Source organism: Pagrus major, chromosome 1 (genome assembly GCF_040436345.1).
Source record: "Pagrus major chromosome 1, Pma_NU_1.0".
Taxonomy (NCBI): domain Eukaryota; kingdom Metazoa; phylum Chordata; class Actinopteri; order Spariformes; family Sparidae; genus Pagrus; species Pagrus major.
Genome location: NC_133215.1, coordinates 29,226,586 through 29,241,186, shown reverse-complemented (window position 1 = coordinate 29,241,186; position 14,601 = coordinate 29,226,586). Strand labels below are relative to the sequence as shown.

Below are 14,601 nucleotides of genomic sequence, written 5' to 3'. Positions count from 1 at the left end.
TGTGGTGCATATCTTCATTGCCATTGGTTGTTGTTTGTTTGCTTCAAAACTGACGGCGGAACCGAAGATTAAAGTAAACACTCCGCACTTGTATTGTTGTATTTCCGAATATTACGTGTCAAGCAATACAGTCACCTTTCTCTTAAATCAATTATGTTGCGAGTTGGACATTTGTCTATCAGGTTAAAAGATTTAGTTAGCTAGGTTCGCTAATCTCAGCTGAGATTGTTTAGCTGCCCGTGTTAGCTAACGCTAGCATCACTGGGCAACAAGATGTGCTAGCTAACTGATCTTAAGCAGCTTTCTAAGGTCGTTAGCTGAATGCCTGTAATTTTCAGAGATACTTTCTAAACTCTCGCAGCGAGACGTTACCTCGAAAGCAGTTGACATGACTGAGTTAGTGGTTTAATCGTCACATACCTGCTTTTGTTTTAACGACCGTTAATGTTGAGCTGTGGACGTTTTTAATGTGACAGCGCACACTGTTTTGCTTTTAACAGGACTGCACCTTCATCATGGAAGCAGAAGTTGAGTTTTTACGAGATCAAGGTAAGTTCAGGACAAACTCAGGGAGGACACACTAACAGCAAGTTGACCAGTTCAAAACCTGCTCCAGCCTTCAAATGCTGAGTAGTTGCATCCAGGCTGTAAATTTATAATGAGCCATTGTGATCGTATGGCATCAATGAGGCAGCACCAAACGTAGCTACATGAGACCATCACGTCTCCATCATCACGTTATAATGGCCACTTAAACGCACACTATATTACAAACCATGTCTTCTACTTTAGTAAAATAAATCAAATGAATACCACATTTGATCCGAGCCATTAGTCATCAAGAATCTCACTGGGACTTTTAGGAGACTGTCCTACAGTTGTAAATATATTCTGAAAATTAGAGGATTTTGGGTAGCCAAATGTTAATTAGGGTCAATAGTATATATTCTGTAAGCTAAAAAAAAGTCTCTTAATGACATACACATAAATGGTACCCAGTCCAAGCAGCACAAGAAGTGACGTAATGCTTAAGCAACACTTCCTTTCCATTGTCGAGATGCTTATGTGTTCCTGGGCTAGTTTGCCACCACAGTATGCATCCAGGACTAATTGCTGATACTGCTTATCCAAGATATTCATGTTAAGGGTTGCACAATATGGTAAAAAACAAGTAAAAAATCATACTGTTATCTGGGACAGATAATCGGTTGTGATATGATTCATGATTGCTGGGAATGATCATTATTGCATCACATTTTATCTTTATCAAAAAATTGTAGCTTCTTGTGATGTGGATACTGCACTGTTATTTCGATTAATTGTGCAGCTCTATTCATGATGGTGAGAAATCCAAGAACACCACCACAAACTATATGGAACCTTTTGATGAAATGCCTTAAAGTGGGACTAAATGTTCACACTCACATGTTTGGGTTGTTTAGGACTGATTTCCTACTCTGAAAGACTTGATGATAACATACTTGGTCTCTCTCATGATTATGATGACTTTGCAGCTTTTTCATCTTTGCTGCCTTTTTATATAGGTGTCCCTGACTTCCTCTGACTAACTCTGAACTGTAACTAACTTCTAGCCCAAGTTTTTCACTGCTCTCAGCAAAACTGCTATAACTTGACTCATGGCTGCCCTGTACAGTGTACCTGCCAACAAACACAGCCAACCATTGCTAGATCTGTCCTTGAATGGCCAGATACTTTATGCTTTAAGTATTTGGTGGGTGGTACTATTTTAAACTAGGACCTCATTTGTGAAAATTTGCAAAAACCTGGCAAACTCTGAATAGTGGAGCTACAGGAGTATGTGTGCTTGACTGCATATGTGTGTGTTTATTTTCAGTCCACAGGTTAAACTCGGCTCTCAGCCAGTATCAGTATGGGCACCACAGTCAATCCACATCATCTCAGGTACAAAGACATCTGGGGAAAAAAAGCTTTAAACTGTGGAAGATGAAATTCAATATTTGGTATCTTTATTAAGTAACCGTTTTTTATCCATTTGACTCGGAAATAATTCAACAAGATGCACCGTACTTACATTGTTTTTGTTAAATAAGAGTATTGAGTAAAGTTACCTATAACTGGACACCCCATAATGCCAACCCTCACCGCTGTATCTCTTACTTTCATCAGGTTGAAGAGGCAAGACGGGCAGAGTCTCCTGCACCGTGGATCTCTGACAGAAGGTCAGGCGCAATGAAATTCTCCCTTGTATGACAGTCAACACAGTATGGGATAAACAAACTTCTGCTGATTCGTGTACCCTGAGAGTCAATATTTTTACATTCTAAGTAACATCATTGTTTATCTGTGTTACAGTATAATGGCTCCTCTGATAGCAGAGTATGATCGGCACATGGATGAAATGACCGAGCAGCTGCAGAGATACCAGGTGAAAAAGATATGAATTCAGTTTGTACAGTGAAATGAAATACTCAAAAAAATATTAAATATCTTGACTTCATCTATGGTAGAATATTATATGTACTGTAGATATAAAGTTAAGTAATGGGATGTATAAATTTAAGCTCTTGAAATATGCCAAAGTGAGGCTTAGAGCGGAGAGATCTCTTGATCTGGGTTTCTTTTGATGAGTATCATATTGTTGATGACTTTCTTCAAAGGATACTGATCTTTTAGCATTTTTTAGTCGGGTTTCTTTTTGAATATACAAGTCCGGACTTAGATTTTATTGCAGTCTGATGTCGTGACTAATTAACAACACACAGTTTTGATCTACTTGTTAAATCAACAGGCGCAGATGACAGACGTCAAAGTGAAGTTGGAGAGGGTTGTCAAGGAGAACGAAAGGTAGGAAAAATCCACCAGTGTCATGTCGAATTGATTGATTGATTGATTATACATTGAGTGACTTAGATTATAGCTGCATGTTTTACCAAATATAAGGTGAGTAGTAGTAGTAGAGAAGTATATGTTATTTTAAGTTTTCATTATAGAGGCCTCTTGAGCTTTTACTCTACAGTGAATAAAGTGTGCTTTCATCACTGTAATTTAGCTTGTGGTATTTCATTTAAAATCAAAAACTATCTGCAATTTATCATTTTCATAAGTTACCCCTTCAATATCAACCCCCGCCTTTGCCAGGTTGCATGCAGAGCTGAGGGAGTCTGTTGAGAAGCAGCTTCATGCCCTGCCTGTGCCTTCAGGAGGGGAGGGCAGCACAGTGGAGGAGGAAGCATTCACCAAAAACCTCCAAGAACAGGTCCAGCTGTCTGAACAGGTCTGTATAATGTTTATAAGTCCACATTTACATTTAAGTGTTTATGCTATACATATAATGTGTTGTTCTGTGACCTTATATTGTCTAAACTAAAGGAATTTTCCAGTGGGAAATGCACTTGTTTGCTGTTTTCTTGGGAGTAAGATGATCTTTCAGTCAACTGAACAGAACCTCCTTGATTTCTGTGGTGACGCACATAAGACAATTTGGGATTGCAGCTGCTGTCCACACAGCTCGTGGCTGTTCTACACTAGGTCAGGCATGTTCAAGGTCTGACCCATGACTACCCAGTAACACATCTTTGAACTCTGCTTCCAATTTGATCTCAACTACAAACCTGTAAAGCTTTGTGACTGCATCTTACACAATTGTGACGCTGTTGTGCTGACTAAATCTGTCCACAGACAGAGACACAACTGTAATCACCTGGTAAAAACTTGTTTCTCTGTTAGTTCTTGCTACAGTAGGTGTCTCCAGGACCACATTTTGCCATAATGATACACACACCACAGACTCACAAAGTAAAAAAGCCACTGTCTCAGCAGGTAATAAATACATCGTAATTTGCATGAACGCATGTGTGTATTATAATGTGTATTTGCTTAGGAGCGGGCGCAGGCCATGGAGCTGTGGCAGACAGCAGCCCAGGAGCTGGACCGCCTCCAGCAGGCCTACCAGAAGACCATCTCTGATGGACAGATCCACAATGCACAGAGACAGCAGCTCAAGGTTCACTTCAGTATTCCCACATTAATATGCAGAGTCAGTAGGTTTTTAGCCCATTAATAGCACATCAGCCTCTCACCACAAGATGGAGCCAGCATGATGGAACTGAGGTCAATTAGAGCATTTTGGCCTCAGTTAATGCTTATTATAAGCGTGAGGTAATTACAAGCAGTTAACGTTTTATTGAATGCCTCTCTTTTTTTTGTTTTTCCAATCACAGGATCAGCTTGTTCAGTTCCAGCAGCACACACACAAACTTCAAGTGGCCAATCAGAAACTGGAATCGGTAAGTGACGCTTAATTAAAAGCGCGTTAAATTATTGCCTCCTAATTAGCCATGGGATCGAAATGCTGTGCAATTCTCCGGAATTAACCCTGCTCTAATAATTAATCTTGTAACTAAGTGAATCGGTTTCTAAATCACTCTGGTAGTCAGCCACAACTGTGGGGGTTGTATTATAGTGTGTCAGCTCGCTTGGTAATCCTCTTACTACCTTAGCATTTTCTTTTTTCAGAACACCCAGTCAGTTTAGACTCCATTTGGACAGTAATCTGACTAAGGCTCTACCTCACTTTGAGATTAAGGCGTTCAGTGTATTGTGCGTCTATTTATTCGCATACAAACCCATGCACTCAAACATACACATGCGCGCCTAGTGTTTACTTGGGACACACTACATTGTGTGAGGAGAGAGTAATACTATATCCATCTGATGCATTTTTAATGAGAGGGCAAGCCTTGGGCTTTCCCCTCTCTGACTTATAATACAAACAGCCTTTTTCATTCACTGTAAGTGAGACGATGGTCTTTGTAGCCATGAGTGACTGACAGGGACTCGCAAATTTGTTCTAAAAGGACACAAAAGTTTTGAGAGAAAAGTTGATTTCTGGGTCAAGTTTGTGGTGTGTGTGTTTGGAGTCATGCCACATAAATGGAAGTCTTGTCTCTCTTGCCACACACAGACGAACCAGCAGTTCCTGAAGACAATGACAGAGCAGAGCACGGAGATGGAGGAGCTACACTGCCAGCTCAGGTGACTAAATACCTTGGAGATACACAGTTGCTGCTGCCAGAGGTCTTGCTCTGTAAACTTTCTCTGAACCCTACTATAGCCCTTTTCACACAGAGACCCTGCATTATCGCCGCGACAAAAGGCCCACCTTTACGCCGTTTTTTTTGTTCACACTGAACCAAGCAGCACTGGTTTAAGGCTGCTCCAGTGTGTCATTTCTTACAACACGCTTATATGTCTCCCCCGGTTTCCACCTGTTAATCTAAACATGTATCCGCCGACTGTTTATAATCATATAGATGCAGTTATAATGTGTTGTGACTGAGATCCTGACCAACCATGCATTGTGGAAAGTGACAAAGTTACGTTTTTTGCTCTAAATTACATAATTACATAATCGGCATCAGTAAACAGTGGACTCTGACTCAGGGGGGGAGGCTGTTTTCTGGGGGGAAAGTTCACTGAAGTCTCGGTCAAGAGGGCGGTGATTATTTTCAATACAAGTTGCCAGAGACAGTATCTACAACAACACAATAGTGGAAGGAGACAAAGACATGATGAGTTAAAGTTTTTTGCTCTGAATCGCGTCACATAATCACCGCCATTCAACTGCCGGAGCCGCCTGGCTCTGCTGCCGGGGACAGGCGCTGTTTTCCGGGCAGAAATGTGCCGAAGAGACGGTAGGACAGACAGGACGACAAAGGCTTTTCCGCACTGAAAGGGCAGTGTGAATGGGGCTAATGATACACGGGTCATCACATTACATAAAATGTAGATGCAGGATGCACAATTAGTTTATTGTGACCAAGTTCAATCCCATGTTGAAAGGTGAAATGTGTGTCTAAAATACATTTGTAAAAACATAAATTGTGGTTAGCTTCTACCTCTAATCTAACTTTTGCATCCAAGTTGGAGGAATAGTTCCACATTTGGGGAAATAATGTTTATTCTGTGTCTTGCTGAGAGTTAGTGGAGGTTGAGAATGAGAAGATCAATACCACTCTGTACAGTAACTACAGCGGCTAAAAACAGCTAGCCTGGCTCTTTATAACAGTAACAAAATCCATGTGTGAACACCCAAAACTCACAAGTTAACTGAAGTGTAGAAGTGATCTTTAGGTGTGCTGGTAGATGGATTTTGGTCTTTTTGACAAAGCCAGGGTAGCTGCTGCTGCCTGTTTTATAGTCTTTATGCTACGCTAAGCTAGCCAGCATCTAGTGCTAGCTTCATATTTACTATATGTAGATCAGAGTGATATCAATGTTCTCATCTAACACTCTGCAGGAAAGCGAATAATTGTATTACCAAAACTGTCAAATTATTTTTTTTTAAGTGAACTATGTTGTTTTGGGGAAGAAATTTTAATCAGAAGAGAAAGATCTTCATTTGCAGATTTTCTTTTCATGCCTAAATAAACAAACTCTTTGTTTTCTTGACTTAATAATGAATAAAAAAACTGACCTTCAAGGACAACACAATTTCATACTTTTTTACTTTGTTTGTATATGGCGGACCCTGAGAGCAACTTGTTTATTCAGTAATGGAAAAAAGAAATATTTCTGAGTTTGTACTATTACCTCATTCATTTTTTAAGTATCACAATTCTGTTTGAATTCTTTCTCCAAAACTACATAGTGCTCTTTTAATCTCATAATTAAAGATGGCAGTCATGTCTCTATGCTGTTACAGTATGTACTCTCACTATTGTTTTCTCTGTCTTCCTGCTGTAGGCAGGCCAAGGCTGAGTTGAGGACAGCCACAGCCAAAGTAGATGAGATGACCAAACTGCTGCAGAATGTCCAGGACCAAATGCAGAGACGGGTGAGAGAAGATAAAAAATGCGTCATATAAAAATTATATTGCAGAAAAAAAATGGTTTTCCATCTACTGTGAGTGGGGAAGGCAGTAGAGAACTTGTGTCTTATGTCTGTTTGGCTGTAGTAGTCTCATTTTGTCATTGTTTTGGACTCTTTAGAAATCAAATGAGCCAAAACCAATTAATTAAGATTGAAAGCAACGTGTGTTTGTGTGTTAAGGAGGAGGATGTGGCAGAGGCTCAGGGCCGAGAGGATGCAGCAGACAGACGGCTCCAACAGCTTCAGGCGGCCTTGAGCCAGCTAGAGACGAGGTGAACACGCCTTCACCTTTTCACTCTTTTAACGTTTCAGTCATTTGAGAGATGTATGCAGCATCGTGGAACTTTTACCACGTTTTAAAAATGTGTCTCTAGACATGATCATACCACATTCTGATTTTCAAAATGACATTAAATAAGTAGCCCAGCAACATTAACCAATATTCAGACAAAACAGTAGTTGAGCAGTGGAATGTTTGACTCTTTTGGGAAGTCATAGAATTATACATCAGAATTACAGAGAGCCAAGCAGCAGTTCCCTGTCTTTCCCCCTCCTGGTACTCACTCTTTTTTTCTCCTTTGCCAGACTAAAAGCTGCATCTCAGGAGGCAGAGGCAGTTCGTAGAGAGCAAACTGTGTGGGAGAGAAAAGTGGGGGAACTCCAGTCGCGTTGCACCACTCTAGAAGAGGAGAAGTATGAGGCCCTGGCTAAAGTGAGAGAGAGTGTTCAGGTGGCCGAGGAGGCTGCACTGCAGAAAGATAAGGTGACCTTGTCTTCCTTTATTTCTCTGTCCCGTTTTTTTAATTTATTTTTTCTTCTCACTGGCGGAGCTTTCTCCTCAATCTGTTGAGCTGCACTATCCTCCTGACAAGTGTCCCTTCATCCCTCTGCCCACTGAAATGCGTGCCTGTCCGTACCCTCTCCCTTCAGGCCCTGTTAAGAGAGAAACAGAAGGCAGAAGAGCTGGAGAAGACAAAGGAGGCCATCAAACAGTTAATCCAGGATGCCGCAGTCCGCACAAGAAAAGAGGTGAATGGCTCACTGAGCAGGAACTGCTGGGCAGTTTCTGCAGAAATTGGTACAGCACTGAAACTCTACAAAATGTCTACAAAATATCTTAGCATCACAGCTTATTCTACTAAATGCCCTCCATGTAATTTGCTCCGTGTGTGACTAAAATCTGCTTTTAAGTTACTGAATGTATCACACCATTACTTAAAGCACTGGATGCTGTCCAGATAATTGGTGCCAGCTCTGTATACTTAAATTCTCAAAGAAATTAATATCTGTAAAAAAACTAAGGAAACCACAGAATTTCTAGGTTTATAATTAGCCTTACATGGCAGGGCAACCTCCAACTTTACTGATGTACTTAGCCAAAAGCAAAGCACTGCTCTTTCCCCCGCCTAACCTCAGTCGGGCACATGGTGATTAATGCTCAATTAATGGGTCGTCTTCATCAAGTCCTTCAACTGTTTAATCCCGTTAATGATGCTAAGTATGACCGCACTGCTGGCTGTCATCTTAGTCTCTGGCTGGCCTTCAACAAATGATGGTATTTTACAGAGTAACTGTTGATTTGTTAGACTTTCTGTAAATTATGGGCCTCTGCCTTTGACTTTTTCCCTTCCAGGTAATTTTCTCATGGATGTCAGAGGTGTAGGTTAAACACTGCAGCCAAAGTGAAGCAGTTTTTTCACTCTAATCTTCTCTCTCTCTCTCTCTCTCTCTCTCTCTCTCCTTCTCTCTCTCCTTCTCTCTCTCTCTCTGTCTCTCTCGCTCTCTCATCTTCACTTAAAGCCATTCAGTGTTGAGATAAGTATGTGTAATGAAGAATTAATCCCAAAACTGCTTACATTGGCAATCAGACCTCAGACTTACCTCAGGACTTAAAGGATACGTTCTCCCAAAAATGAAAATTGAGTCATTATCTCCTCACCCCCATGCTGATGGAAAGTCGGGTGAAGTTTCGTAGTCCACAAAATATTTCTGGAGCTTCAAAGCAAAACAAACGCAGAGTGCTGGCAAGCGAACATGTATGCTAACGGTGAAGGTTTAATATTCTTCCAGTCGGCTCTGCAAATGTTTTATGAGGATGGAAACGCGTGTGCATGAGAACAAACAAAATGAGGCCCACTCTTAACAACACTGCACCATAGCACTACTAGTGGTCAAAAACTCCTGGCCAAGCAGGGTACTTTCAAAAGCCTTAAAATAATTAATGTCATTACTGTACTACCCAGATCCCAGTAGTCATTGCCCATTTTGGAACTGTGTGACTTCATTTTCCCACAGGTGGATAATGTGCGCAAGCAGTGCAACGTTCAAATCCACCGCATGGCCGAAGAGCTGTCTGCACTGCAGCTGGTAAGAACCTGGCCCATTAAGGAAAAAAAAAACACGTTACACTAAATCCTTTCTTTTTTCAGTCTCTGTCTACTTGTATGTTTTCTGTCTTTCTGACACTGTTCTCTCCTGCCACCTCTCTCCAGGAGTGTGCAGATAAAGAGTCTCAGATTGAAAGGTCTCGGCGGGAGAGAAAAGCTGTAGAGGAGGAGCTGGAGAAGGTATCTGTGAAAGGATCAGTGAAACTGCAAGGAAGGAGCTGCTAAAGCTAGCTCCAGAGTTCTGATAGTGTTTGATTACATGGTTGTATAAATGAGCTCAGGCAATGATTGTTTCAATGCTGCCTGTGGTGTTTTTGTTTCAGGTGTATAAGGAGGGCAGGGCAGAGCCGGAGTTTAGGAAGATTGATGCTCTTCACCAGAGGTGTCTGGATGCAGAGAGAATGAAGGACGACATGAGCCTCACTTTGCAAAGTACCCAGAACAAACTTAAAAAGATGGAGATGGAGTAAGTGTAATTTAGCATTGTAGGTTTACTCTTTGGCAGGAAATTGAGCTCTCCACTTTTATTCCATTCCTTCTCCCATCATGTTCATTTACTGCCAATAAATCATGGTTGTATAAAAATAACAATTTGTCCTTTTCTTCGACTCTCTTACCCCTTCCTTTCCATGTATAGCTACAGTGAGGAGCTGTCACGGTGCCAGGAGGAAGTGCGGCGGCTGCAGAGCTCTCTGGCTTCAGCCCGGGACGACTGTGTCAGCGTCAGTGACGAGCGGCTCCAGCTGCAGCAGGAGAACCTGCAGCTCCGCAGGGAGATGGATGAGCTGCGCAAAGCTACACTGCTGGCCCAAAAGAATGCCAAACAACAGGTAACTGAATGATCAACAGAAAAGGAAGGACATGAGGGAATAGGTGCTCTCTATAAGAACTGCCAGAAAAGGCATGTGGCTCTGTAGGGCAGGAAGTTAAACTGTTTAAGAGTGCAGGCCCATTAGATTATTAGCTAGGATGGAAGAAAAGGGAAGACGGCAGAAGGGGAGTAGAAGAAAGCGATTTAGTATAGTTCTTTCATAATGTTGGGCCTATTGAGAAACCATAAAAGTCAGTTTAGTGTCTTTGCATGCTTACATTTGCTAATTAGCACTAAAACAGCTGAGCTTACTGATACGTCATTAGGTTTGCAGATATTTGATCATAATCCATAGGACAAATTAAAATTTTGACTAGAACAAAAGTCAGGATCACCAAAGTCATAACAAATCACCCTGGGCGGAACATCAGTGTGTGCGCCAAAGTTCATGGCAATCCATCCAAGATATGTAGAGACCACAAATGGCAACCTCAAGATGGTGGTAGAGGAAAAGTCAGGGCATCACTGCAGCCACCGGGCTTCAGTCAGCCAATGAAGATCTTTCTCCTCTGATGAACATTTCTTCACCAAAACTAGCAGTTGTAAACAGGAAGGGGATCGTATACTCTGTGGTTGGTTGCTTAGTTGCAGAAAATACTGTGAGCAATTTTTACTTTAACTTTGTCTTTATGTCCTGACTTTTACTTGTAGATTCTGTTCTATGCTACAGGTACTAGGGCTGGTACCAAGGCAGAATCCTCCTGGATAATGCTGTATTTTATTAAAACAGCAGCTACTTTTGTATCTCTTTCCCATTACTGTATTGTACTGTACAGTTTGTTTGTGTCTGTCTAAATAAAGACAAACACCAATTCCATCAATGTACAAACTCAAATACTCCAGTATACTCCAATATTTCCCCCTTGAAGGTTTTCTCCAAATGTAGAATTGAATGTGCATCGGAAAAGCTATGTTTTAAGAAATACCCGTGAACGTGTGGGCAGGGCCTAGAAAGCTCACTTTTAAAGCCACAGGTGACATTGTGCTAAAGTCCCCCCCCCCCCCCCCCCCGGCTCAGTTGTAGTGCTCACGATGAGTAAATTAACCTTCATGTGTAAAATCTGTGGAGTGCCTCCTTATGAAGCGTGGGAGAAAACATGAAAGCATTGGGGACAGAAAAAATAAACAAATTTACTTAGCCCGCTGATCTGAAGTGTTTGCCAAACAACCACTTGGATTAACACTTGGAAAGCTTTCACTGAGAGAATTTTTATAAACTTGTATAGAAGGTGATGGGATAGTTGGCAGAAGTAAAAAACAAAGACGGAGAATAAAAGACATGCTTATCTTGCTTTCTATAAAGTGAAAAAAATATTAAATTATGACATTTTTTGCATTCATTTTAGTGAGTTTAGTGACAAGATAGGGCATGGAAATCTTCATCTATTGAAATTAATTTAAGACCAGCAGGCGACCTCATGTACCCAACCCCTCCCTCCACTATCTCTACCCCCCCAGGTGTCACAGATGGAGCAGGAGTACAGCCTGAAGGAGCAGGGACTGAACGCACAGGTGCGGGAGCTGGAGGAATGCATGAGAAGCTCCAGTGCTGAAATGACGAGCCTCGTTACAGCGCAGCAGAAAAGAACCCAGCGCTGGAAAGAAGAGGCCAAGAATCTGATTCAGTCCTTCGAGACTAAAATCACAGGCATAAAGTAAGAACTGGCTGAGGTAGATTTAAAAATTACTGAAGAAAGGAAAAAAGGAAATATGCTCCGAGAAATGTGCCTCGGGATCAAAAGTTTGCCATTTTAAAAAATGGTAGGAGACATAAATATAAAATTTGCCTACTTTAACAACATCTGCCACTGTGACTTTACTGGATATTTTCCTTGTGTAGATAAATGTGAAGTAATGTGGTGCTCAGAAGAGCAAGCAGACTGAGCAAACACTTTCTGTAACTGACAGACTGCTAAAACAACACTGTTCTGATCCCAGTGTGGTCCACTTTAAAATAAGATGAGATACATCAGTTAATATTTAATACCATTCTCTTAAGTCCAATACAAACAGCGTTTTTATGAAATAAAAAAAACTCCTCCATGTGATACTTCTGATACTGCCCAAGGACTGATGTTTTTATTGCATCAGTTTTATCACAAACACTGGATTTAAGATGAAGCAACAGCAAAAGTGCAGCGCCAAAGATTTCGATAACATTTGAGACAAAAATTGACTTGCCACTTTAAGTTGTTGCCCTCAGCGACAGCTGTACTACGCTGAGATGTGTTGGAAATATTGAACACGAAGCACTTGAAGATGGGGCTTTCTAAATGTTTTTGTCTGTATGAGGAATGCTTTAGTTCTTTATTTTTATGTCTGTTTCAGAGCAGAGCTGAATCGGCAGAAGCAGCGTTCACACGAGCTAGAGATGCGGCTTGAAACTGACCATAATACTGTTGCCGAGGTTTGCACGAACACACACACAAACACACACACAACCCTGCAGCTTGATTTCCAGTACAAAAGAGTTAAAGGGATATGACACAGAGCAATTCTTAAACAATTCTGGAGATGTTTGTCTTGCACTGTAAGACACTGTTTTCTACCTGAGTGAAAGAGCTGCCCTTTGCTGTTCAGGCCTGATCAGCTGCTGTTAGCCTCTGCAAATGTCAAGCCTCCTTTGTACAAGTATGACCAGACAAGCAGCTACAAACAGACAAGAAGCAGGAGGCATTTGAAGAGATACCTGCAACATCAGCAACAAGCAGTGTGACAAAGACAGCTGGGAAAAGTATAACTTAATGTAGTCCATCCTGTCGACTTCAACAGAATATGCTTAGCTTACATTTACAGCATAAATGTGAGATAAGCATAATTTAGCTGCATAAACAGTGAAATAACAGGGATGCGAATGATGGCCGCAGTTTTAGGTTAGAAGAATGTGGAATGAAATGAAACGAGCTGTGTTTGTTCTGTCGCAAAGGAGACAATTCGCTCACGATTTTTACATACTTATATGTGCAGAGCTCATGTCTCATAACAACAGTCAGAAAAAAAGTATGTACGTGGTATAGCATAGTGATAATTGCCCACATCGAGGTGACTTTTCTTTTTTGACTCCATGTAACAAATTGACATGTTTATGTGTATTTGTGCAGTACGAGAGGCAGCTAGCAGAGTATCAAGAGAAGACGAGTCGTCTCCAGAGACGACTGACACAAGCTGAACAAAGGGCAACCACTGCTACGCAACAGGTATGCGTGATTACATTATGTGTTCTCTGTGTGGCGACCTTCACATGGTGTGAGTGATTTATCTTGAATACAGTGAAATAATAGGGATGCGAATGAATACTTGAATACTTTTATTTATCTGTTTGTGCTCTGTTTTTTCTTTTCTTTGCTTACAGCTGACTATGTTGACATCACAGCGAAGGAAAACAGCCTTGGTTGATCAAGCGACTGCATAACTGTCCCTGTGCTGTAGGAAAAATAATGTAGCGTGTGTAATGAGTGTGACAAACATGTCACTCTGGGCCAAAATATTGATAATAACAATTTCAGTGCTTTGGTGATTCATTGAAAAACATGTTCCAGTTTTCTACACTATTGTACCAAATGTTTTCTGTTGAATTGTATTTATAAGGATTTAATGAGATATTTTGTGCAGAATTATACATAAACTTTGTTATATTACTACACAATAAACATCTTCAAATGAGATCCTGGTCTTTATTGTGTGTATATAAATAAAAATAGGTTACATATTCTATAGAAATGTATTGGGAATCCAAGGTTTTGGGTCTTGAATGTGTGTTTGTGAACTGTCAGGGTCATACAGCTGTGGGTGAAACACAAAACCAGCAACGTGCCGTTGTTTGGCTGCGTTGCATGCTGGGAGACAACTTTGTTGCTAGGAAACCGTAAACCTCAGCGCTCTGTCAGTAACCTAACAATACATCGGCTTAAAACAGTTTTATACAGCAAAATAGCGAAGGTATATGAGAAATATTTCAGACGGGAATATTTGATACGGTAGGCATGTATGAATAACGTTACCTATTGAAGACCACGCCTTATCTTCACAGAACTAAAGCTAGCTGTTGGTTGAAAAAGTTTGCTAATTGAACCCGTTTGAAACCCGTTAGCTAACTTTAACTTATAACGTTAATGCTCGCTAACTTAAAGAGCAAATGTTTACCTCTTCCAGTATTGCTTTTCGCTTAATATTCGGAACTGTAGTGGTGTAGCTAAGTTATATGTGTACATATCTAAGTTCTCTAATGTTTTCCTAATTTGTCCGAATAACTTAGTCCGAATGGGATAAACGTGAACCGCACATATGGGTCCCAAGTGGGTTTGTCCGCCAAGGACGTTAGTTGTCCGCGGGTTTCATGGTGGCACCATCAGGGTTTGCCCATCGAGCCCACACATGCCACATACTCAGGTGAGGCCACCATGCACAAACCCAGCTGGGACCCATACAGGTATGTGCCGCGCACATTTAGCCCATATGTTGGCCGGGTGCTAGCTAACTGTTTCTGTCACT

General features: G+C 41.1%; 2 protein-coding genes across 2 annotated transcripts in view; both read left to right on the top strand.

The window, feature by feature from the left end:
- Positions 1–28: 28 nt before the first annotated feature.
- sclt1 (sodium channel and clathrin linker 1) lies at positions 29–13,775 on the top strand. The gene is made up of 22 exons (XM_073473719.1): positions 29–73; positions 501–549; positions 1,856–1,923; positions 2,149–2,201; positions 2,335–2,407; positions 2,771–2,826; positions 3,121–3,256; positions 3,863–3,985; positions 4,203–4,268; positions 4,946–5,016; positions 6,727–6,817; positions 7,033–7,124; positions 7,438–7,615; positions 7,783–7,881; positions 9,148–9,219; positions 9,345–9,419; positions 9,563–9,705; positions 9,877–10,069; positions 11,569–11,765; positions 12,439–12,517; positions 13,212–13,307; positions 13,463–13,775. Exons 2-22 carry the CDS (start codon positions 516–518, stop codon positions 13,520–13,522), a joined length of 2,055 nt encoding a protein of 684 aa, XP_073329820.1. The 5' UTR covers positions 29–73; positions 501–515; the 3' UTR covers positions 13,523–13,775.
- A 619-nt stretch (positions 13,776–14,394) lies between these two features.
- The window catches only part of dnah6 (dynein, axonemal, heavy chain 6), a 57,233-nt gene continuing 57,026 nt past the window's right edge, over positions 14,395–14,601 (top strand). The window contains exon 1 of the mRNA XM_073471467.1: positions 14,395–14,499. Coding sequence (XP_073327568.1) covers positions 14,395–14,499 — 105 coding nt within the window. The remainder of the gene's footprint in view (positions 14,500–14,601) is intronic.

What these genes read in the sequence shown, in the direction of transcription:
- sclt1 (XM_073473719.1), top strand. Translation starts at nt 516, where the DNA reads ATGGAAGCAGAAGTTGAGTTTTTACGAGATCAAG. An exon ending in GAGCTACACTGCCAGCTCAG is followed by an intron (nt 5,017 to 6,726) that starts GTGACTAAATAC and finishes TTCCTGCTGTAG; the next exon opens with GCAGGCCAAGGCTGAGTTGA. An exon ending in CTGCACTGCAGAAAGATAAG is followed by an intron (nt 7,616 to 7,782) that starts GTGACCTTGTCT and finishes CTCTCCCTTCAG; the next exon opens with GCCCTGTTAAGAGAGAAACA.